The sequence below is a fragment of the Hyaena hyaena genome, unplaced genomic scaffold (assembly GCF_003009895.1).
Source record: "Hyaena hyaena isolate Hyena2069 unplaced genomic scaffold, ASM300989v1 scaffold_276, whole genome shotgun sequence".
Lineage (NCBI taxonomy): Eukaryota > Metazoa > Chordata > Mammalia > Carnivora > Hyaenidae > Hyaena > Hyaena hyaena.
Window position 1 is genome coordinate 1,870,147 of NW_024080909.1, and position 25,528 is coordinate 1,895,674.

Below are 25,528 nucleotides of genomic sequence, written 5' to 3' on the forward strand. Positions count from 1 at the left end.
GGCTGTCAGCACAGAGCCCGACGCGGGGCTCGAACCCACGAACTGCGAGATCATGACCTAAGCGAAAGTCGGACACTTAACCGACTAAGCCACCCAGGCGCCCCAATGTAGGTTTTTTGTTTTTTTTTTTAAGAGAAGCAATTTACTGTCAAAAATTTTCAAGTGTAAGAAAATATGATTCAGTGTTAGCATTTTGGCATTTAACTTCCCTTTCTTGAGATATGTGTATGCATGTATTTATATGCTCTCTTCATTAAATATTTTGCATATCATTTTTTCACTTTGAGCATTTTTCCAGTTCAGTAGCTATTTTTTTATATCAAGATTTTTAGTGGCTGTTTATCTTATATATTTGCTGTTTTACTTTGTAACATTCCTTAAGTACCTGCTAGTTACTACACTTGCAGTGGGACCAAAGATGAGTAAGACCCAGTTCCTTGCCCTTAAGGAAGTTGCTGGTGAGGAGGAAGGAGAGACTGATATCAGATTATCATGGTACAGCTTGGTCTGTCTGGTCTTCCTGTGGAATGTTAGGTACCAGAAACTGGGAGCACAGGATATGGAAAGGGAGAATACTGGGCACACTGGAGGGAATCCCAGGAATGAGGCTCAGAGTAATTCAGGTTCCATCTCTTAGGTCCTAAAGGGCAGAGAGGTATAAGCCAGGCGTGTGCCAGGAAAAAGGAGGCTGGAGACACTGGCCACTTACTAGAATTACTACTTCACAAGAATAAGACTAGTCATTTTCTTCCATTTTACAAAAAGACTGAGGAGCACACATTTGTCAACTATACTATTTATAAAATTGTATCAGTTCAATAGCATATGAGAATTTATACATGTTAAATAATTAAGGTAGTAGAACCCATTTATGACTTGTGCCGGTGGTAGAATTGTTTTACTTTAAAGTAGTGGGAAAATCATGGGAGGGTTATAGGGATTTTTAATGATAAATCATAATAATTTTATCAGCATACTACACAGTGGTGCTAAGGTAGATAACTCTGAAATTGTTTTATTTTTTGATATACTTAAAGGGGTGAAGAACATAGGAATTACAGGGTATCTATACACGATGATGATAGGGTTCGACTCCATCATCCTTGGATATATACGTTATGTCACAGCTCTCAAAGTAATGAGTAAGTGACAAAGATGCATTTTGTCATAAAGAATTTTAATTGTGTTTCCCCTGCTTACTAAATTAATAGATCTCATGATAAGAATGCTTTATGATGCCTTTTTAAAAAATTTGAGCAGTGTGTTAAGTAAACATTACAATTTTATGATACATGGAAAGATACATAGGAAAAAGTGTTACCACATGCTATTCAGAGGTCTGTCTTCTAAATGCAAGTCTTACAGTTACTTTAGTATTTTTTAAATTTTTATTTAAGTTCTAATTAGTTAACATATAGTGTAGTACTGGTTTCAGGAGTAGAATCCAGTGATTCATCACTTACATACAACACCCAGTGCTCATCCCAGCAGGTGCCCCATTTAGTCCATCCTCCACACCTCACTCATTTATTCTCTAGCAACCCTCAGCTGTTCTCTGTAGTTGAGTCTGGTATGGTTTGCTTCCCCTTCTCTCTCTCTTTTTTTCCCCCTTCCTCTATGTTTATCTGTTTTATTTCTTAAAATCCACATATGAGTGAAATGATGCCTATTTCCCCCCCAAACTATTTGATAATGGCAATTGTTAAGGTATACTCTTGATATAAAATTGTTTGTTAGACCAGTAAACATTCCCTTGTTACCTAGTTGTGTTACATTTTTTTCTTTGTCTACAGCTTGTTCTTCGAAAATGGTGTGAATTAATTCCTGGGGCTGAGTTCCGATGTTTTGTCAAGGAAAACAAGCTTATTGGTGAGTTGTGTTTTTTTTTTTTTTTTTTTTTTTTACCCATTAAAAGAAGACAAGCCTTTTTTTTTTTTTAAAGTTTACTTATTTTAATTTTTTTTTAAATTTTATTTTAAGTAAATTGCACCACACATGGGGCTTGAACTCATGACCCCAAGATCAAGAGTTGCATGTTCTACCAACTGAGCCAGCCAGGCATCCCTAAAGTTCGTTTATTTTTAGTAATCTCTCCACCCAAAGTGGGGCTCGAACTCATGACCCCAGTATCCAGAATCACATGCTCCTCTGAGCCAGCCAGGAGCCCCAAAAAGACAAGCTTTTGATGGAAGTGAATTTCTAGTAACTAGGACAGGGTAATAATCAGTTTATATTTCTGATACCTCTAATCAGTTTGTACTCCAATTTGGAATTCTATATTGACAATGATCCTGAGGCCATATTCAGTTTCTACAGAAAAGAATCTTGTCCATTAATCATGTCTGTCTGGATTCTGGAGATGGAAGTGATGGTCTTGACCATCCCCAATTTAGGGTATGTGAATATGTATCCTATTACCTGCTTTCTCTTTGGGATTTTCCTAAGTATTACTAGTGACACACTGCTTATTTTAAGCATCATAAAAAGCCAAGTTTTGGGATCTTTATTTCTATTATTGGAGCAGTGTTTATTATTCCAGCCAGAGGAAATATGTGGACAAGTAAGTGCATTACTTAAAAAAACACCCATTTTCTTCCTCTCAGATTATTATTTTGTTTGCTGTGATGTATTCAAGGTAAATAGTGAAGAAAATCTCTTTTATTTTTTTGGTCTTTGCATGTTTTCCGTGAAGTAAAACTTACCTTCACCCAAAAAAAAGTGTGATTTGAATAGAATCAAAGCAACAGTCTTAGTGAATGTGATATTGATATCTTTTAATTTACCTGAAAGTAACTTGGAGTGTCTGAATTTATCATATTGTTAGGTATTCTTGGAAAAACTGCAGTATAAGTCCAGCTAAAGAAGGGAGTCATATTGGCATGTGATTAAGAAATTGGGTGGAAACCCTTCTTTCAGAGCAGAAAACTTTTTCCTTGGCCTAGAGCAAACTGAGAGAGTTTTTACAATAATCCCTTTAGTGTATTTGGAATAGAATCAGCAAGTAACTCTGAAGAAAGGAATGTTGACTTTTCCATGGCTTGAAACATCAGGCATGTGACGGCAAGGTAGCATGTATAAGCAGGAAAAATAGCCTGTTGCTATGAAATACAATATGAATATGGAAGACCTATGGAATATTTTAAGTTTCCCAAAGGAAAGTGGAAAAGAATACCAATTTGTAGAAAGTTTGGTAGAAAAAAATCAAAGAAGCAAAGGTTTAAAAGCGTTCCTTTCATTTTCTACATGATGAACGTATATATGACTGAGTTCTTTCCATTGTATTAAATAAAAATAACCGCTATTTCTAAAGTAAGAATGCATGATATGCAACTTATGATACAACTCATTGAATGAGTAAGTTTTTACAACTGTTAAGTTTTAGATTTATATAAAATGCTGAATCATGTCTCATGCATTCTTCATTATCTGGTCTACTTTAATGGTTCTCTCAAAAAGAGGCTTAAATCACAATTTGGTGTTTTTGAAAAGATTGTTATATGATAATGGATTTAAAATATTTTTCTTGTCAGGTATTTCTCAAAGGGACTATACACAGTACTATGATCATATTTCTAAACAAAAGGAAGAGATTTGCAGATGCATACAAGACTTTTTCAAGAAGCACATACAGTACAAATTCTTAGATGAAGACTGTGAGTATTTTTATCGACCCAGAGAAATGAAGTACATGATGTTACTGAACTTTATTTCACAGTGGCGCATATTTTAAAATTGGATTCGAAACACTATATTTTCAGCATTTCGCTTTATTACTCTTTGGTATTACTGATGGTCTGAATGTTAATTTTTACCTTATTTAATCAAAGTCACTTTTTAATACCGAGGTAGTTATCTCTCTATCTCTCTGTAGATATTTTATTTACTTTAAAGAGCTGTGTACAGAGAATGAAATGCTTCTTTTATTCAGACTTAGTTAATTGACTGATCTACCTTTCTAGATTTTTTTATTTGAATTATCAGATAGCACCAGTTAGAAAGTAAACATTTGTGACTTGTTTTTTAAGAAAGTGTACTGTGTATGAGAATTTTCATGGATCTTAAAATTGCATCTGCTCTGATTTGTATTTTTTTGCTTGCCAAGCCTGGGTTCTGTGGCAGATGATTATAAAAAAGATTCATCATGGTATAACCATAGCTCGATTTTTTGCTTTCCTGTTGTATTGACATCATTCCTCATAAAATGAGTTAAGTGATTGATGTTTTTTCACTAGTACGTATAAGTTGTTTATAATGGTGAATTTGATGAGATGATGTGTTTGGTTTATAAGAATATAGTATTTAATATACATATATGAAATATGTTATTCCACTGTTTGTTATTGTTAAGGATTTGGGTCACCAATAGTCTGTTAGTAGTTAAGTTTGAGGGAAGTCCATACCCCTAGCCTCCGCATTGTTTAATGATCAGCTGTATAAAGGATTATGGCTGAGGGTAGACAAAAGGAAAACAAAATTATATAAATAAAACACTGTAGGCCACTTTATCATGTTTGAAAGTTTTGATACTAAGAAGCATGAAGTTCTCAATGTAATTATATTCTGCTAATTGTGTAACATAATAATATGCATTTTAATTTTCAAAAGGAGACTCAGATAATGAAACTGTTAGTTCATTGTTAACTTTGAGTTTTTTCTCCTTCACAGTTGTGTTCGACGTATATAGAGACAGTAGGGTAAGTAACATCTGTATGACATGCTTTAAAATCAGGGCTGGTCCTACAGAGTACCTAGCCATTATGTATGTAAAGGGCCCATTACTCAAAAAATATTTTCTCTAACTAGCTTAAGGTGTTTGAATTTCACAGTCCTCAAGAATCTCCTTTAACACATACTTAGCATCAGGAGACACAGTATCTTCAGTAGTTTTGTGTCACAAGTTTAGGGATTTTTTTTTAATGGCAGGGTTTCATTCTTTTTTTTTTTTTTTTTAACTTTCTATAATTTATTTAGTTTTTATAATTTACATCCAAATTAGTTAGCACATGGTACAACAATGATTTCAGGAGTAGATTCCTTAAGCCCCTCACCCATTTACCCCATCCTGCCTCCCACAACCCCTCCAGAACCCTCGCTTTATTCTCTATATTTAAGAGTCTTTTATGTTTTTTTTTTTGAGTTTTATATATATATATATTTTTGTTTTTTGTTTTTTTTTACAAATAGTTTATTGTCAAATTATTTTCCACATAACACTCAGTGCTCATCCCCAAAGTGCCCTCCTCCATGCCCATCCCCCCTCCCCCAAGAGTCTTTTATGTTTTGTCCCTCTCACTGTTTTTATATTACTTTTGCTTCCCTTCCTTTATTTTCATCTGTTTTGTGTCTTAAAGTCCTCATATGAATGAAGTCATATGATATTTATCTTTCTCTGACTAATTTTGCTTAGCATAATACCCTCTAGTTCCATCCACACAGTTGCAAATGGCAAGATTTCATTCTTTTTGATAGCTGAGTAATGCTCCATTGTATATACACACCACATCTTCTTTATCCATTCATCCATCGATGGACATTTGGGCTCTTTCCATACTTGGCTATTGTTCATAGTTCATATTGGGGTGCATGTGTCCCTTCGAAACAGCATACCTGTATCCCTTGTATAAATACCTAGTAGTGCAATTGCTGGGTTGTAGGGTAGTTCTATTTTTAATTCTTTGAGCAACCTCCAGACTGTTTTCCAGAGTAGCTGAACTAGTTTGCACTCCCACCAGCCATGCAAAAGGGCTCCTCTTTCTCTGCATCCTCACCAACATCTGTTGTTGCCTGAGTTGTTAATGTTAGCCATTCTGACTGGTGTGAGGTGGTATCTCATTGTGGTTTTCATATGTATTTCCCTGATGATGAGTGATGGTGAGCATTTTTTCATGTGTCTGTAGGCCATCTGGATGTCTTACAAGTTTAAGGATTATTAATTTAGTAGATGGCTAAATGACTGCCTTATATCCTGCTCTCCACTTTTGTCAGTGGTATAGTCCTGCTTAAAAAGTTCAGTTTGTGCACTTAAATGTGGCCAGGAAGTTTTCATTTGACATTTAGATAATTATTTTTAGTCAACTAAAATACCCTTAGCATGATTGGAATCACTTATATCTTTAGACTGAAGATGAGGATTAGTGTATTCTTTAAATCTTCCAAGTGATGGAAGCTTGTGTAATGAAAAAGAAAACAAAAACCTGACTTCATAAATTTCACAGCAGAGATTTCATTCCCAAGACATGCAATCTTTTCAAAGAAAATTGGGTCACTAAACATTCTGTGATTAGAGCTTATTTACTAAGCTGTTGAAAAGACAGCAGGTGTGTTTTCCGAATATGTGACCATTCGTTTTCCAAATGTTATCCACCTATTTCTCACTTCCTCTCTAAGCTCCTATCAGCTTCACTGTCGTGATGCTGGCGATACATTAGAATCATTTTTGGACACAAGGATATGGCCCATATGGTCATGTCTCAAAATAACTGTTAAATGTTGACTTGCTTCTGTTTAGCCAAAAGACATCACTTATTCTGTTTTTACCTGTCGTCAAGAGTGATGATACATATTAAGAGTTAGAAAGAGGAGTTACAAATTGAGACTTGATAAGGAAGAGGGATGTTACTCACACTTTCTATTTAGTGAAAAGAAACCTTAGAGAAAGGGTAGGAGGCTGGTGTGATGGAATGGACAGAAATTGGAGCTGACAAACAGGAGCCCAGGCTGAAGTCCTGGCTCTGCTTCTAATGGATAGGTACACACTGATCACATCGATCACTCACGCAGCCAACATTTATAGGGAGCCTGGACTGTCAGATGCTATGATTCTAACAAGAAGCTTCCAGCAGGATGATGTCCTGTCCTACAAGGAGCTTATCTTCAAGCCTTAAACATTCCAGGGAATTGGCCTGGTGGCATGCAGGATCAAATCAGTTAGTGCGTAGACCTAGTCTGTTACTCTCTTGTGCAGCTCAGAAGAACTTTATTTGCATTTAATTCAGGTTATCCATATAACCCTATGAGTTATGTATTACTCGTTCTCATTTTACAGATATTAAAACTGAAGCAATTAAATTTTGATGCAGTTCTTCTAATGGCATTTAAAAATTTGGAATTTTCCCAGGTCTCCATATTTCCCTGGCAAAAGTCAAGATCTGCTTTGATTCAGTAATGGTGGAAGGATGGTGCAAATGTGTAATTTGGTGAAAGAGTTATATAAACACCTTAATTGAAGTTGGACATGTACAGAAATAATTACTGCTACGATCTAACAGAACTGAAAGTGGTTGCATGTTTTTCAAGTGAGAAGCATGCTAGTGTAAACATCCTGACAGTTTCTGAGAAGAGATTTCAACCATGATGTAAAACGCATTTGCATTTACTCAGTGGCACACGTATCACTGTTAGGAACTTTTTTGAATACATGATTTAATGACAGTTGTAGAATACTAACTCTCTGGTGGTGTTTCCTATGCAATGGACTGAAGTGTGTTGGAGCGTGGCAGCACTTTGATGTGTGTACTTTCTCACTGCAGCTGGGCAAGTTGACTCAGTGTTGTTAGATTCCAACCATCATACATGTCAGAGGTGGCCTGTACACTCAGTAGGTCCGGGATGAGGCTTTGGAATAGTGTATTTTAAGAAGCTCTTTAAGTGATGACAACGCATAACTAGAATTTAGAAAAACTGCTTCAGAAACTTGAAAAATTACTCCAGTCTCCTTCCGTATTCTTGTAGTGATGGCTGTTGTTTTGTTATTAATTTCATTGCTTTACAGACTGAATTTGTCTGACCTTGAGTCTTTGTTATTATTGTGATTGGCTTTGCAACTTGATCGCCTTTTTGGTGACTATTCTATGTGTGATTGAAAAATTACAACTAATGTATGAAGTATTCTGTAGATGCTAGTTCGATTAAGCTTGGTAGTAATGTGAAAATCTACTATGTCTTATGGACGGAATGATGTCTGAGGAGACCTTCAAAATAATATAAATGTGGGGGGACTGGATGGGATAGAGATGTAACAAGACTGGCCATGCGGTTCATCAAGATAATTGTTGAAACTAAGTGGTAGCTTTATCGGTTTCTTTATACTATTTTGTCTAATTTGTATGTATTTAAATTTTTCCATCTAAAATTTTTTTAACTTTCAAAACCATGAAAAAAATATCTGTATCTTCCCTAATTTTTGGTCTGCTTAATTTATCAGTTACTAAACAGGGTATCTTAAAATCTCCTGCATTCTAATTCTGTTTTTGTGTTACATACTTTGAGGTTATGTTCTTAGACAAATGCCAGTTTATATGGTCTTGTTTCCCAGCGAATTCTCATCGTTAGGCGGTGACCTTCCCTGTCCTTAAGAATGCTTTTGTGGTTTTCACATTAAAGTATGTTTGTCTGGTATTACTATAGTTATTTTTTGGTCTTAGAATTTACCTTTTTTTCATTCCTTTTAGTTTTAGCTGTTAGGTATTAAGTGTGTGCATGTATCTTATAAGTGGCACATTGCTGGGTTTTGTTTTTTTTTAATCACTGACAATTTCTGGCTTAAACAGGGGAGTATAGTTGGCATATATTATGTTTGCTATCTGAATGTTTTATACCATGTTGAGTTTTCAATTTGCTTTTCTGTGTTTTTGTTCTCCTTTCATTTATAGTACTGGTTTTTGTTTATTCTTTCCACTCTACCTTTTTTCCTGTAAACATTGAAGTTTTGGTTTTTATTTATTTTGGTAGTTACTGTCACATCTTAATAAAGATATTTAAGAAACTCAAAAGTTAATCTCACTTCCTGTTGCCCTCATGATATAAGGCCCTGGTAATTCCCAGCACCTACTTGCATTTTACATATGATTTCTGATTTTTAGTTCCACTTTGTACTTAATACCCCTAAATTAGTCATGACTGTTGCCCTTCATTTGCTTTGCTTACCAGTGTCTCTTACCACTGCTTTTTGGACCCATTTTCTCTTTGGTAGGATATTCTTTAGTTGAAATTCGCTCAGCCACTGGCTGGAAGAGTTTTTTAGTTTTTAAGCATGAATGGCAGGCTTAGCTGGGTATAGAAGTTTTGGTTGACAATTTCTTTTGCCGGAGCATGTTGAAGACATTGCTCCATTGTTGTTGGCGTCTTTTTTCCTTTTCTTTTGTCTTTTTTGAATACTTCCTAAGTCTAAGAATTCATTTCCTTTGTCAGTTGTGAGAAATTCTCATCTATCTTTTTTTTTTTTAAGTTTCTTTATTTTTGAGAGAGAGAGCAGGGGAGGGGCAGAGAGGAGACCGAGAATCCCAAGCAGGTTTTGGTAGCACAGAGCCCCACATGGGGCTTAAACTCATGAATCATGAGATCATGACCTAAGCCGAAATCAGGAGTTGGATGTTTAACCAACTGAGCCACCCAGGTGTCCCTCAGCTATCTTTTCAAATGTTACCTCTTTCATTCTGTGTTCTGTCCTTTGGAAATCTGTTTAGAGGGAGTGTTAGTGCATCTCATTTTATCCTCATATGTGGCAACTTCTTTTTCTCCACCTTTTTTCTGTACTCTGTTGTGTAATTTTCTGATACATCTTCTGGTTTACTAGTTCTCTCTTAGCTGTGTCCGACTAGATACACTTAACCTTTCACTAAGTGTAAATTATATTAGCTACATTTTGTCATTTCTGTAGGTTCCATTTGGTAACTTCAGTTCTTTGTATTTTTTTTTTCATAGTATCTTGTTGTCTTTGGGTTTTGATTTCTTTTATATTTTCAGTCCTTTAATGAAACTACTTCATTTTTAAAATTAGAGTTTTATAGAAGTAATTTGCATAGAGTAAAATTCATCCTTTTTAGGGTGTAGTTCTATTAGTTTTGACAAATACATCCAGTTGTTAATCCCTGCTACAGTGAACATGTAGAACTCCTTCACTGCCCCACATTTCCTCATGACCCACCCTGTACCCTAGCCGCTGGCAAACACTGCTCTGTAAAACCTTCTGAGTTTTAAACTTTTTGGTTGATAGCACATTTGCATTGCTCAAAAATTAAATCAGTGTGAAAATATATTAGAAAATCTCACTCTTCCCCCTGTTCCTCTGTGGTCCTGCAGGTTCACTTTTATTAGTTTCTTATATATCCTCCCCGTATTTCTTTCTTTTTTTTTTTTTTAAATATTTTTTATTTATTTCTAGGAGAGAGAGAGACAGCGTGAGCAGGGGAGGGTCAGAGAGAGAGGGAGTCACAGACTGAAACAGGCTCCAGGCTCTGAGCTGGCAGTCAGCACAGAGCCCGACGTGGGGCTCGAACCCACGAACCGCGAGATCATGACCTAAGCGAAAGTCGGACGCTTAACCGACTAAGCCACCCAGGCGCCCCTTGTTTAGCCATTTTGCTGTCAGTGAATACATAGATTATTTGTAGTGTTACACAAACCCCTGTGAACATTCCTGTACACGTGTGCACGCACACATGTGTGCCCTGGCCTGAGCTCTTTGAAGAAATAGATTCTGTGTTCTCAATCTCTGTGCTCCAGTGCCTAGCAGTGTTTGGTGCATAGAGATTTATTTGGGTGGGTGAGGGGGTGGTTAGTTGTTGGATATCAGGAAGATGAGCGTGATCACTCTTATCTGATGGATTGCCTAAAAACAGAATTTTTCAGGATGTCTTGTGCCTGAGCTGTCACATAAAAAACATGGTACAGCTGTAAAATCCTCATCTCGATGGTTTGCTTCGTGCCTTATTACAGCTGCTTTCATTTTCCTTTAAAATGCAAGATGCCTTCTGAGCTACAGAACACACCTGCCCGCTGTCAGTCCTAACAGTGGTGATGTGTTTTCGTTTTTTATTTGTTTTGCTTGTTTTTTATAGTACGGCATAGTTTTAGTTTACAGAGCTTAATATTCCTATACTAACAAGTACGGTAGGGTCTTCCCCACCCCGTTTAATAATGAGGTAATTTTACTGATTATAAAAATCCAAGTAGAAAGATTTTGGAGGTTAGAAAATACCCATTTTGTTAAAATAACATCCAGTTTGTTAAAGACATCTTAGTAATCACCCCAAGGCAAAAGCTAACATCACACAAGAAGATGATTAATGGCTGACATTTCATGGAGTCAAACAACGTACAAGTGGTCGTAGAATCTCTATGAGGAAACAAGAGGCAAGAAAGAGTTACAGGCTTTCTCCTTGGGTTTGTATATAGTAGGAAACTTACCAAAAGGTGTGTGGTCCAAACTTCTGTAATGGTTCTTGGCTACTTACTAGACATTTCTGATGTTTGAAGGTAGTCTTAATTAGATGTTTCATCTTCCTTAAAAATTATCCTGTAGCCCGGATGTTCGGATGACAAACAGTACTAGATACTAACAGTCCCGGCTCGGCAGGCCAGTTCCTGAGGTGTATGTAATTTTGTGCATGTACATCTGATCAAGATGGGATTACATATTTACAGAAAAAATTAATTACCAGCAACAAAACAGTTCAGTTTTATAAATGTTTCCATGAGAAAAATCAAGAGGAGCAAAGATAAAAGTTTCAAGGAAACACTCAATCTACTAAATGTCACATGCATCTCTGTGATCATCGGTGGCTTTAATCTCTCTTGGCAGGATTTCACAGATTCCCCAGGTCTGTTTTGTCAGTGCTCTGCTGCTTTATATGCTAAGATGCACCTCACTCAGTGTGCATCTCAGTGTGACCCTGAGGCTAGAGCCTATCAGATTGCCCATCACTACTCAGAACAGAAGATAGAAATTTCTTTTAAATAAGATTCATCTGTTTTATTTTTTCATCTTCCATTCATGGGCCACCAGCTCTATCATGCAGACAAAGCCCATGCTACATTAAGGTTAAAGAACACAGAGCATTTTCCTGCATCTTGCATATGTTTAAAAAAAAAAAAATTCCCCCTTTGCCGCAGGATCTCAAAGGTAAGGAGGGTGCTCTCAGCTCTGCCCACTCTGCTCTGCCTCCGGTGGGCTTCCTTGGGAGAGAGAATTACAGACAACCCTGCAAGCGTCCCAGTCATGCCCTTTGGGTAGAACTATGCTGTGAGATTGTCCTTTCTCCTGCTTGGAGTTTTGACTTTGAATTCCTGCGTGATTCTGGGCAGGAGTTGGCATAGGCGGCCTTTGCCTTCCCGGCCTTCTCTGCCATCGGCAGGAGCCTTCTGTCTGCGCCTGGCTTTCTGTAAGCAAGTGACCCTTCCTCATCTGGGACCTGGAGGAACGGTCTTCTGAAACAAGTTAAAAGATTTTTAAGATTATCATTGGGTAAAATAAGGTGTAGATGATCTTCCGGATAAGACAGATGACAGACTGGAAGTGTTTGTTTTTTTTTCTGTGCTTACTAAGTTTTCTCTCTTCACTCCAGGGGAAGGTGTGGCTGATTGATTTTAATCCGTTTGGTGAAGTAACTGATTCACTGCTGTTTACTTGGGAAGAACTGATATCTGGAAGAAACTTAAAAGGTGATTTTAGTGAAGGAGAAGGCCTGGAGCAGGTAAGATGATACCAGGAAACCTTGTCCTCCTATAAATAACTGCTTGCTTGTTCTTCAGGCACGAACACGAACGCAGATTTGCCAATAGATACTCGCCCGTGGAGGTAACCAACAAAGAGTGTGCATTGCGATTCATTCGTTTAAGGTTTTAAAAACAAATAATGATCTTCTTTTATGTATTTCTCTAGTTGTTTTTCTTTTTCTTGGCTCCTTTGGGCCTGCCCATATGGAAGAATCTTGACCCTGGGTCATTTCATATGTTGACTCTGATCCTAACCCCTCCTGCCGCCCCCTGAGAGAGGTAAATTGCAGGTGCCTGAGCCGGGGTCTCGGCACAGTCATGGCCCCATCAAGGGGCCCCTGCTGTGGTGTCTGCCTCACCAACTTCTTCCACCCCCGGTGGCCATCCCTCACCTCTCCACACCCCTCAGACCTCCCTGGCCATCGTCCCGTTCATCCTCAGCAGATGATTCATGTCCTTCTTCTCGGGAAGAAAATCCCCTGGAGCGAACTGACTCCATGTAATTGTCCTCAAACCTACCAGTGTCCGTGCGTCCCTCGTCCTCAGTCTGATTGTTCCTCACGCTCAGCACACCGCTCCTTCCTGCTTCTGTTGATACCTGTGCTGCCATTCACTCCTTCCTGCTCCTCGTTCTCTTCTCTACGCGCTTTCCCATCTGTGTGGACACATCTTCTGTCTTAAAGACAAACCCCTTTTAATGCCATGTCTTCAGCCAGCCCTTCTCTCTGTCTCCTCATCTTCACAGCCAGACTTTCTTTGAACAACACCTTTGTGTTGCCTTTTTCTACTTAGAGTAATACATGCTCCCCCCTACCCCCCTTTTAATGTTGATTTTTGAGAGAGAGAGCATACAAGCCAGGAAGGGGCAGAGAGAGGGAGGTAGAGGCCCTGATGCAGGCTCTGCACTGTCAGCTCAGAGCCCAGTGTGGGGCTCAAACTCAAAAACCATGAGATCATGACCTGAGTCCAAGTCAGACAGTTAACCGACTGAGCCACCAGGGCGTCCCAGTACATGCTCATTTTTAAAGAAAATCTGAAATTACCCATAATCCTACCTCCTTGAGAACCATGTTTATATTATGGTATATCATATTTGGTATGTATAACATCCGTAAACGATACACAAACTGTTTAAATGAGATGGTACTACATACGTGTTACCTTGTGTGTATTTTTTGTATAGTTTTTAAAAAGTTTTGTTTTTACACGCTCAGTTTCACAGACGGAATTGGATTGCCGTCCTTACCACTTCGTTAACATTTGTCCGGGCAGGCTTTTGTATGCACCTACACACACATTTTCACACTAGTGGGACCGTGGCAGCCTCACTCACACTAGTACATGACCTGCTTTTTGTAGCTGCCTGGTAGTTGTACATCTGACGGCCAGCTTCCTTCCGGGGCCGCCTCTGCCTCCTGCTTCCCAGCTGTGCACCCCCCACCCGCAGCCAGGGTGCCCCCGTCCCTGCCGCCCCACGGTAACCGTGCTCGGCAAGGGCCCCGCTGAGGGCATCGTTGCCAATGCCAGTGGACGATGCCAGTGGACGATGCACCCGCCTTTTCTCACTTAGCTCCTCGGCAGTGTCACCTCGCCGGGTTTTCACCTAACTTCTCCCCTCGATTTCCGTCACACGAGCGCTCCTCCCAGGCTTCTTCCTGCTTTTCCGCCTCGCCTTCAGTGTGTGCGTCTTGTCTCTTGTCTACCTCTCAAAGGCTTCCCTGCCCTGGGCCCTCCTGGGCCTCGTTCTTGTGGATGTGGCTCCGACGGGTATTTTCCTTGTTGTGGCTCTTGCCGTGCTGTGCTTTACTTGTCTGTGTCGGGCCTCAGACTAAGTTCCTGAGCACGGGGGTAGGATCCCTCGTGTTCTCCACATGTCTGTGCGGCTTGGCACAAGTCTGGCACAGTGGAGTTTTGTGAAATGAACGAGTGAAAGAATTCTCTTTGCGCTGGCGTCTGAAGAGTTGGGGGCCATTCAATCTGAGCGTGAAGGAAAGAGAATGTAAATTATTCAGCACAGGGTTATTTTTAAAGATGAGGGTCACATTCAGTGGATAGAAACAGTTTGTACAAAATTCACCCTCTGATCCAAATCTTTCCTTCCTTTTTAATTTAAACAACATTATACCAGAGTTCGGGGGAGGACAGGGGACTGAACTGGCTCCTGCGTTTTCCTCGGTGTTCCGTCCTGCCTGTCTCCCCATCCTTACTCCCCCATGCTAGAGAACGGACTTTCCTTCTGGGCCTCACAGTCAGCCCTGGCTGTGCCCACTGCCTTCCAGGCCATGCTCAGTCCCTGTCAGAGTTCCCAAACACCAATTACTCTCTGAAGTGATCTTGCTCTTGTACTTATTGGCTCGTTTATTGGCTGGCTGCCAGTCTGGTTTACCAGTTGGTCTCCTATACGTAGGACAAGGTGAGCACTACGTGGGTATGTCCCAAGTATTTGTCAGATGATCGGTCTGTCTGTCACAGGATATGGCCTGCTTTCTAGGGCTCTGCGGTCCTGTTCCACTCAAGTTCCCGGCCTGTCTCCATCTGCTGGACACCGTCCATCCCTCACCTAAATATCCGCCACCCATGAAGTCCAAACCCGAGGCCTTCTGTCTCTGAAATCCTTGTTTGGCACAAGGCAACATGTAAATATTAAATGCAAGACTCTAAGCAAGTACATTGAAGAATGTGAAGACTTGTTAAATATGAAACTCAAATCGGCAGTTTTCCATAGGTGCTGAGAGAGATCAATAAGTAAGTTAAATGACTCAAAGAAGCAGAGAAGTGTAGGAATTCATAGCACTTGCTTGCCCTCACTGTTAACTTTATTCTCCAGGGCAGTACTTCTCAACTGTGCACCTGCACAAAATGGTAATACTGACAGAGCTGCAGCCTGTGTGAGACGGCTCAAGGCCGGAGAGAGCAGGCCATAGGCCCCGGGCCCAGTCCAGGACCACGGAATCCACAACCCGTACGCAGGACACAGTGGCTGGTAGCATTTAGGGGTCGACCATAGCTCTCCATGAGGACACTGTTTTCAGACACTATATATTTATTTTCTAGTGATGTGGAAGTATTCTCTTTTTTTTTTAGGTTTACTTATTTATTTTTGAGATTTTTGGGAGGGAGTGTGTACCTGAGTGGAGGGAGAGGGCAGAGAGCTGAGAATCCCAAGGAGGCTCTGTCCTTCCATGCAGAGCCCAACACGGGGCTCAATCTCATGCAGTGTGAAATCATGGCCTGAGCGAAAACCAGGAGTTAGATGCCTTACCGACTGAGCCACCCAGGCACCCCCATCTGGAAGTATTCTTAAAATCTTGGTGTTTCTTTTAATTCGGCATCTTATCTTCTTGGGTACCTGGGAGTCGGCGTCGGTTAAGCGTCTGACTCTTGATTTTGGCTCAGGTCATAGTTGTGAGATGAAGCCCCAAATCAGGCTTCTTGCTGGGCGTGGAGTCTGCTTAAGATTTTCTCTCTCTTCCTCTGCCCCTTGTCTGCTTGTGCACACACTCTCACACTCTCTGTCTCAAAAAAAAATCTTACTTTCTTCCTTACCTAGTACAGAAGAGAATATGAAGTTGAAATTGTTATACTAGGATTTTTTTTCACTTTGAAGAATAAACTTAAAAAGACAATTTTTCACAGATTTTCGCTTTTTCTCTTTGTAAAGGATTCTCCAGCTTTCCGTTGCACAAACAGTGAGGTGACAGTTCAACCTAGCCCCTATCTGAGTTACCGACTTCCCAAGGACTTTGTAGACCTGTCTACTGGGGAGGATGCTCACAAACTCATAGATTTTCTTAAACTGGTAAAGTATATATATACTTAGTACACATATGTGTACACCTTTGTTTTCAGATTTTCAAATGGACTTTGTAATATTTCATTTTAGTCATATACTACCCAGATTTTATTTGGTGATTCTGAATTAAAGGGGCAGAATTACTGAGTTAGGTCATTTTATAAAGAAATATAGGGGCGCCTGGGTGGCTCAGTCAGCTAAGTGTCCAACTTTGGCTCAGGTCATGATTTCACGTTCATGGGTTTGAGCCCCGCATCGGGCTCTGTACTGGCAGCTCAGAGCCTGGAGCCTATTTCAGATTCTGTATCTTTCTCTCTCTCTGACTCTCCCCTGGTCATGCTGTCTCTCTCTCTCTCAGAAATAAATAAAACATTAAAAAAAATTTTTTTTAAGAAGTATATATAAAGTAGGCTGAAGGATAATTTGTTTAGAATGATAGAAAATGTATTTTATGATTTTTATGCTTTTTTAATAATTTTCACAGTACTTCCGATTTTTTAATTTTTTTTAATGATTAAGAGAATGAGCACAAGCAAGGGAGTGGCAGAGAGAGAAGGAAACACAGAATCCAAAGCAGGCTCCAGGCTCTGAGCTGTCAGCACACAGCCCGATGTGAAGTTCTGACTCATGAACTGTGAGATCGTGACCTGAGCCAAAGTCGGATGCTTAACCAACTGAGCCACCTAGGCACCCCATAATACTTCCGATTTTGAAGGAAGTCTGCATATTGTTATTGGGCAAGAGGAGATCCGGATGTCTACTGTGGTTATTCAGGGGGAGTATGTGTATTTGTACTTGTGTGTTTCTGTGTGGGAATGTTTGCGCATGGGAAAGAAAAAGAAGTATTCAAATACCTGATGATAATGTGCCCAGGAGCCGAAGTGATAAACTTGTCTGATGAATTAGTTAAGGCATGTTTTTCCATTATGATTTTCAACCATATCTTTGGCTAAGGCGTCTAGAAAATTATACTTGCTGACAGGAAAAATGATCTTGGCTGAACAGATACCCCAACTAGAATGTGCCATTTTAAGTATCTTGGTTTCCCTTGACAGAAAAGAAATCAGCAAGAGGATGACTGATTAGAACACCAGAGTGAAGTCCGAGGTAAAGAGGAGACCACCTTGGTGTCAGAAGACTACTCTGAGCTCACAACTTCCTGTTACCCCACTTGGGTCAGGGTGGGAGACAGTGTGAAATCAATAGCTTTTTATATCCATGTATATTAAGCTGGAAAAAAAATGGAGGGACTTTGCTACTTGTAAAAATAAATAATAAATAGATCTTAAACATAGGAAAGCATACTGTTCTGATGATAAAATACCTTGTGTGAAATACCTCACTCTTTTGGCTCAGTCTGTTTAGATTTATCTATGTTTCTTGTGCTGTTTTTATACCTATTGGGTAGGTGGGTGAATTTATATTTGTTATACAGAAATGGGATCTTGTTTAATCATTACTTTTTCACAAAAAAACATTGAACTTTATATTACTGTAGAAAATATTTTTCCTACTTTGAGAGAATCTTCATAAAACTTTTCTATTGGTTCATCTTTGGTTTGGATATTGCTAAAATAATACGGACTTCTCAAGCTGTCAGAGAACCATGAAAATATCAGTATAGTACAACTAGTATAAAATGTATTAGTAAAACTATCACAGAATTAGAATTTGACCTTTTTAAAAAATACTGGAAATTTGGGGAGGTAGGTTCACGTAGGCTACCATTTTAGTAATTATTCTTCAGTGTTCTAATTGGTGATGAGGTTATCAATGATACCGATTTACTTAGTACTTGCTTTATGCTGAGACAGTCTGCTGCGTAATCTTTGTGTACTGTTTTACATTGTGGACTAGCTTGAAGGAAATCATTCCCAGGGTATCTATCTAATGTGTATTAGGGAATATTTTACTAGTTGGAGGTAAGCTTTTCAACCTAGGAGAACACATATGAATGTTCCCATAGGAAGATGGGGAAATGGAGCAGAGTTTTCTCCTTTCTGTGTGGTTAAGGCAGATTATGCAAAATGAAGAAAGAAAGTTATTTTTCAGTTGTTTCAAACTGTAGCTTTTTGTGTGGTTCTCAGTTACAATCACTTGGATATTAGTATTTTAAATAAAAAAACAAAGGTCAACTTGCGATCTTTGTACTCAGTATATCATATGCCATTTCTGAGGCCAGTTGTCTGAAACTGAGGTGCTTTAAAATACTTTTGTTTTTTAAATAAACTGCTCATGAGGGACTTGACTGTTAACTCATAATGGAGGGATTTATTATCACGAGTTGATTTAAACTTAGCTCTGGAAGCTGGCTTCCTCAAGGTGGTACTTCACCAGTCCAAAAAAAAAAAAAAAAGTTGATGTATTTTACTATCAATTGAAAAAAATTGGATAAATAATAAAAAGACTCAAGCAAAATTTAGCAAATATTTTCTAAAAAGTACAGTTCTTGGTGCAAAACTCATTAAATTTTTGCATTAATTTTCCTCAGGCATTGAGTCCAAATTTCACTTCACTTTTAAAAATCGACTTTTTTACATTGTCCTCTTAGTATATTTAATTTTGGTTGGTTATCCTAATGTGAATGGTAAATATAGGATAATATGCAAGAAATATTCTTCTACATTGAAATATCATTTATGCCTCTAAAGATTAGTTTTGAATTATCTTTTTTATTTTATTGGCATAATCTCTTTTTTTGAGGTACCTCAGGTTTGTGTTGAATTTAGAAAGTGAATTCATTAGCTTAGGCCTGAAATCCTACCTTCTGAAGAGAAGACGTTCCAACTGTTTAGTCAGGTTGGAATAAACATGTTTACTTTGTGCTACAGAACAGTAAATAGTGTGTAGGATGGGCCTCTAGTAGAGCACATGTTGCCAAAAGTTGTTTTTTTTTACTTTTTAAAAAATGTTTCTTTATTTTGAGAGAGAGAGGGAGAGGGAGTGTAAGCTGGGGAGGGCCATAGAGAGAGGGAGAAAGAATTGCAAACAGACTTGATGTCAGCTCAGAGCTCGCCGCTCACATACCCTGAGCAGAAATCAAGAGTTGGGCGCTGAGCCACCCAGGCACCCCCAAAAGTTCTGTTTTTAAGTCTCGTATTGATGTGCATTTTCTGGTTCATAAACTTTTCCCATCTACTCAGTCAATTTCTCTTTATAATAATTGAGGATTATGTAAAAAAAAAAAAAACACATGTTACATGACTGAGTTTTTTAGCTTAAGTCTGTTTTCTTACCTGTAAGTTAGGTGAATAATAACCACAAGTTCATGCATTTGTTAAACGAGAGCCCATGCAACACCTTTCATAGTGTGTTGTACATTCTAAACCCCCCAACACATGATAGCTACCATTGTCATTCTGCTTTGCAGACTCTGTATGTTAAAGGCAAGTTTGTTTTTTTAATGGAGTTTTGTTTGTTTTGTTTTGAGAGAGAGTCAATGCATGCGTGTGTGCGTGTGGGAGAGGGAGGGCGAGAATCCCAAAGCAGGCTCCATACTGCCAGACGCAGGGCTCGATTTCTCAACTGTAAGATCATGACCTGAGCCAGAATCAAGAGTTGGAGCCACCCAGGCGACCCGAGGCAGATTTTTTAATAGAATCAAGAAAATTTTGAGTGGTTAAGGGCTTTAGAGATTATTCAGCCCAGTTTCTTTTCCTTTTATCCTCCTTCCCTCCTCCCTGTCCTTTTTTTCCTTTTATTTTTTAACAGCAGAAAACTGCTCCCCAGAGAAGTTAAAGCTTGTCCAAAATTGTAGCAGAATCAGGGCCATAAAAGAACTTCTGTTCTAATGCTATTCTCTAAGGGCTTTTAACCCAATATTTTTTATAAAGTTTCCTCCAGAATAAATTATTTTATTAATGGAATTTTAAAAACAGTTTTTTGAGTATAGTTGGACACACGTTATATTAGTTTCAGGTGCACAACAGTGATTCCACAAGTTCATACATGTGTTTACCACAAGTGTATGTAGCTAGGATTTTTTTTTTTTTTTTTTTTTTTTAATGAAAGTAAGTACAAATTCGCTTCACATCTGTGTGGAAGAATTTGATGAAAAGAGTACGGAAGGAAACTAAAGGAAGAAATCCGCGTCTTTGAAAGATGAGTTCAATTCCATGTTTATATTAACCAGACTGGTCTTGAGCGGTGACAACGACTTTCAGACGTTTCTGAGACCGAGTTCCTCTAAGCGTTGTGTGACTTACACGGCGGGCGTGCTGACTCCTGGGGCCCAGCGGCAGGGAGTCGTGCCGGGCGGTGGCGGCGAGCTGGCCCCGCTCCCGCAGCGCAGGCGACAGGCGCACACGCGGAGAACCTCGGGAAAAGGAAACGCGAGACCTGACAACGGGGCTGGGCGGCGAGTCTGGCACGAATTCCCTCGAGAGCGCGCCTTCACGAGAGCGCGCCTTCCCGTGCGGCGCTTTTCAATCAAGGGACACCAAGAGCCGCGCTTGGAAGTGTGTGAAAAGCCCGTGCGGGTGAGAGGGCGCCGGCAGCCACGCGTCCCTCGTCCCTCAGGCCGAGGGCAGGCCGGTGTCAGGCGCTGTGAGGGCATCGGGGCCGTCCTGCCTCGCGGACCTCGCCAGGTGGCCCAGCAGCCAAGGAGGCGGCACTGTGTGTCGCGCGTAACGGGGCTGTGGACACGGACATCCGCGCTGGTGAGAAGGGATTGCGGGCGGTGGCGCTAAGGGCGGCCCGAGGCTGAGGAGGAGCCCGCGCTGTCTTGGGGCGGGGGCAGGGCACCGTGCGCACACTCACACGCTCGCACGCTCGCACGCTCACACGCCGCCGCCCAGGACGCTGGCGTTGCGGGCCGGACCGCGCCCCGCGTCTGAGGTGTTGGGATTTACGCTCACGCAACGCGGGAAGCTGGGCCCGGTTTTAAGCGAGATGATGGTTCAAGCGTTTGAAGTGGTTTTCCGGTTTCTGTGCTGAAAGCGGAAGAGTTGGGAGAAAGGTGCCTCGTGGTGATAAATGAGGCTCCCTCGAGGGGGCCGGTGGGGACGCGGCCGACTGGGACTTGGGGGGCCAGGCAGGGGCGGAAAGGGCGGGAATCGGGCTGTGCGGGTGTCCTCGAGGGGCACTGCAGGGGCATGGCCGACGGGGAGGGGAGCGTGGGCCGCAGGCAGGGGGGCAGGAGACGTATGCTCTGGGCGGGAAAGACCAAAAGACGAGGGAAATCGAGATGCTGGTCTCGCACACGAAGAACTCGGGCTTCCAGTGACTTACGCAAACAAGGATGTGGAGGTACATCGGATTCAACCGCAGGAGCTTGTGTGCGAGGAGCAGTCGGGGGTCGGGAAGGCACGCCGGGCGCCCGTAACGGCCCTCAGGTCAGCGGGGCCGGACACGGCCCGCGAGTTGAATATACCAGAACAGTTGTGCTTCCGTATTAGGAGTAATAATACGACTTCATGTGGGCAGTCAGTGTGAATATGGAATGGTGATTCTTGCTGACTTTGATATCTGGAGTACAACACTCTTCACACAGAAGTGGATAATATATGACAGTATAATTCTGCTGAGATTCTCTAACTAATCATCATTAATTTTGTGAAAGCCTCAGTGGGAACCAGATATGACTTAAATTGTATTTGCTGCATCACTGATTTTCTTGACTATTTGAGACTCGTGTTTAATATGTCGAGTTCTTAGGTGGATTATCTCCCCTTGTATTCATGGACTTTTAGTTAAGTAAAGACTTAAATGGATTTCTCCTGCGAATTACAAGTGGCCTGCCCTCCATGCCTGAAAAAACACCTGTTAAATGTCAGCACTGATTTTGGAATAAGGCAAGCAGCTGAGGAGTCAACTACCCCTTCATAGTTGTATATACAAGCAATCATTGGGAAATTGAGTATAAATAACCTTACAATCTTCAAAATAAGCTGCAGCGATGCTTAATAATTTGAGGAGAAATGGATTTCTCTGAGAATCTGGTGGAAGCTAGGGGCTCCCCTGAGGGGGGTCCTAGACCCTGGAATAAGAAGCCCTGGTCTGAAGCCATGTAGGATCAAATTGGAAGCCAAGGCTTCTGTAGTGAGAATGGAACCATTTCCTAATGTGTAGTGTACCCACACTTTTAAGAGTTTCTAACTTTAATAGTTTCTATCAATGGTGTTTAATTAATTAATTTATAGTGCATCCCCTTCAGATTGTCAAGCTCTCATAAACTGTGTTAGAATTCAACCAGAGAATGGGGCACCTGGATGTCTCAGCCAGTTGAGCCTCAGACTTTGGCTCAGGTCATGATTACAGTTTGTGGGTTCTAGCCCTATGTCAAGCTGTATGCTGAGACCTCAGAGTCTGGAGCCTGCTTTGGATTCTGCGTTTACCATTTCCTCTCTTCCACTCATGTGTGTGCTCCCCTCCACCCCACGTCTCTCTCACACACACAAATAAATAACCATTAAATAAAATAAAATAAATAAAGGAGCCAACTGATTAGTCACTGGTTTAGGTGTTATCTTTGGAAGCAGTGCTTTAGAGAAGACTGTATACTTATTTTGTGATGCTGCTGCCACTCCCAACCTTTTCTTAAATTTTTTTGGAAGCACTTCCATCAAATCCATTTATAAGCCACAGAAGAAAATCTATCTTACTGTTTTATTCAATACCTTATTTTTTTTCACCAAAAATGATACACAGTTCCATATCACTTTTCTTTCTTATTCATCAGACATGATTCAGAGTTTTTCCAAAATTCAGAGGTCATCCTCAAGAAGACTTAATCCATTTTATGCACCACAGGACATTAATCTTCCTGAAACACAATTCCAGTCATTCTAACACTTACAGCCTCTTGGCTTCCCATTGCTTGCAAGTTAAAGTACAAACTTCGATGGACATCCAGAGCCCTGTGCAGTGTTGCTTCAGTCTGTCTTTATGGGCTAATTTCATCCTCACCAGCACACACTGTTCTCCAGCCAACCTAGATTACTTGATATAGCTGAGGATGTCCTTATCTTTGTCATCTGCTCCCTCTGCTGTGCCTCCCCCCTTACCCCCACTCACCTCCTGCCCAGTCTTCTGGTTATTAAAAGCCAGCCTTCACAGACTGGCTCAAGTGGTATGTTGCTCATGAAATTATCCAGAGTTTCCTCTGTGCTGGAATTTTCAAGGCCCGCCGATATTACTGTTCCTCTTACATTTAGAACCCTATGCAGTATTTGTAGGATGCTGGAGCTGTCATGATCTTTCTACTAATTGTAAACCTAGGGCAAGAATGGAGTCCTTGCTTCATTGTCTCCTAGTGATTTGGTACTCTATCTTGGCCAAATGGAATGTGATTTAACCTCATTGAAGGTGTTCGGCCTTAGATGCAATTCAAAATGAGTTCCCCAAACCCTTTCTACAACAGGAGCATCACCCAAACTAATGCATCACTCTCAAGGTCGACAGTTGGAATAATGCAACACTCAATTATATATGTTCATCTTTTTTATTCACATGATAGAATCACTGCTCCAAGAAGTTACTCGAGTTCTTGTCGTTCCTTAACCGAACCAGATCATTGAAAGCTACTGCTAATATCTCAACCCATAGCATTCAGGATAGAGCATGTGCTGGCCCTTAAACTGTGAATAAACTCTGAGTATTTCTGCTTCTTCTAAAAAAATGCTGTAGAATTTCAGTATATTCTATGCTTGCTTGCTTTTCATCTCTCAGACATTTGGACCCCTTTCTAGTCCTTCCCTCCAAGCACTAACAAGCATTGTCTCGGTATAAGGCAGGCACAGACAGAACTATAGCCACTGTCAGGGGAGCTATACCTTCCGTATGTTTAAAAGTCATCCAGAATGATAACGTCTTTGGAGGTAGTTCTATTTTTGTTTTGTTTGTTTTATGTTGAAATGAAAAATCATGCTTTTGTGTTGTTGAATGTCAGCCCAGCCCTAGGAACCAGACTGCCTTGTTTAGAATTGGTTTTGTGACTTGCTGACGGCGCGGTCCAGGGCAAAGTACTGATTCTCTCTGGTCCTCTGGTTCTCAGTCTACAAAACAGAGATGGCAATAGCACCTACCTCTCATGGTTGTTTCTAGAAGTCAGTGTAGGACAGTTCCTGGCGTCGTAGTCCATGTTCAGAATATACAAGCTCTTACTTGCTTTATTACATCACTGTCATTTGATTTCAATTAGCTGTTAACTTCTATATTATAATAATCCAACAATATTTTCTGCTTTCTGCCTTCTTGTATTTATGGGAAGGGTTCTAATGTGAGATTCTGCTGTGTTTATTTTCTCCATCCTACCTGCATACCCAGCCTTTGCCCTACCACAGCACTGCCTATGGTGGAACCAACATTCACCCAGCTTCCCAAGATGCTGACTTCCTGAGCGTCAGTGTGTGTATTTCTAGAGCCACTCCACTTGGCCTTGGATAAGGAGGAAGCAGCATGGGGAGTAAATGTTTAGTTCAGAATAGAATAGATATATCAAGAATGCTTCAAATATAATTATATTAAAGCAATAGAGTAGTGACTGAAATAAATACATCCATTCAGGAGACATAAGAAATGACTATCCTGGAAATAAAAAATTCTAGGATAAAGGAATGCCAAGCACTTTATGGACATTACCTAAATTTTTAAGTCTATAGCTTTATGAATTAAACAATAATTTATCCCATTTTACAGAAGATGAATCTGTAGGTCTAACTGATAAATAGCTCTAGATAATAAGCAGTAAGTTACAGACATACGATTCAAACCCAGATATGCTTTAGACTAAAGCTATGCACTTCACACTATGTTCTATTACTTTAAAAATCACAGAAGAATATTCCGAAGTCTGTGCAGATTGATCCGGTCTGTCTTTAATTAATCTGTGGCCCTTGTACTTTTTCCCAAAAGGAAAGTATATAGAGCGTTTTCAGAAAATCCTAGCAGAGACCATTGGTACAAGTGGCTACTTTCATGAACTAGATACTAAGTACAGGAAGGAATTTGGAAGCATACAGAATAAAACTTGAATCTCCTTAGTACTTCCAGGATAGACTTCTATTGTTGTTCTGTTTCAAGAGTTAATGATTCTCTCACCATACCAATCAGTGTCCACTTAAATCAGGTTGGTTCACTGTAGCTCCACAGCGAAATTCCAGGAGGCCGGCCATTCCTCCCTGTGGCCAGGGAGACAGCCCTACCAGAGAGCATGTGCTCTGTGCTCTGGACCTGATGAACTCACTTTGCTGTCTTGGTTCTGTAACTCAGTGTCACTACTCATGGCTCCATTTGTCTCTT

At 40.3% G+C, this 25,528-nt stretch overlaps 1 protein-coding gene across 1 annotated transcript in view; it reads left to right on the top strand.

Annotated features, from left to right (window-relative positions):
- The window catches only part of CDC123 (cell division cycle 123), a 58,114-nt gene extending 40,484 nt beyond the window's left edge, over nt 1-17,630 (top strand). Inside the window, exons 8-13 of the mRNA XM_039245999.1 lie at nt 1,794-1,869; nt 3,531-3,653; nt 4,666-4,694; nt 12,345-12,473; nt 16,157-16,294; nt 17,344-17,630. Of these exons, the coding sequence (XP_039101930.1) occupies nt 1,794-1,869; nt 3,531-3,653; nt 4,666-4,694; nt 12,345-12,473; nt 16,157-16,294; nt 17,344-17,370 (522 nt within the window). The 3' untranslated portion in view covers nt 17,371-17,630. The remainder of the gene's footprint in view (nt 1-1,793; nt 1,870-3,530; nt 3,654-4,665; nt 4,695-12,344; nt 12,474-16,156; nt 16,295-17,343) is intronic.
- Nucleotides 17,631-25,528: the final 7,898 nt, after the last annotated feature.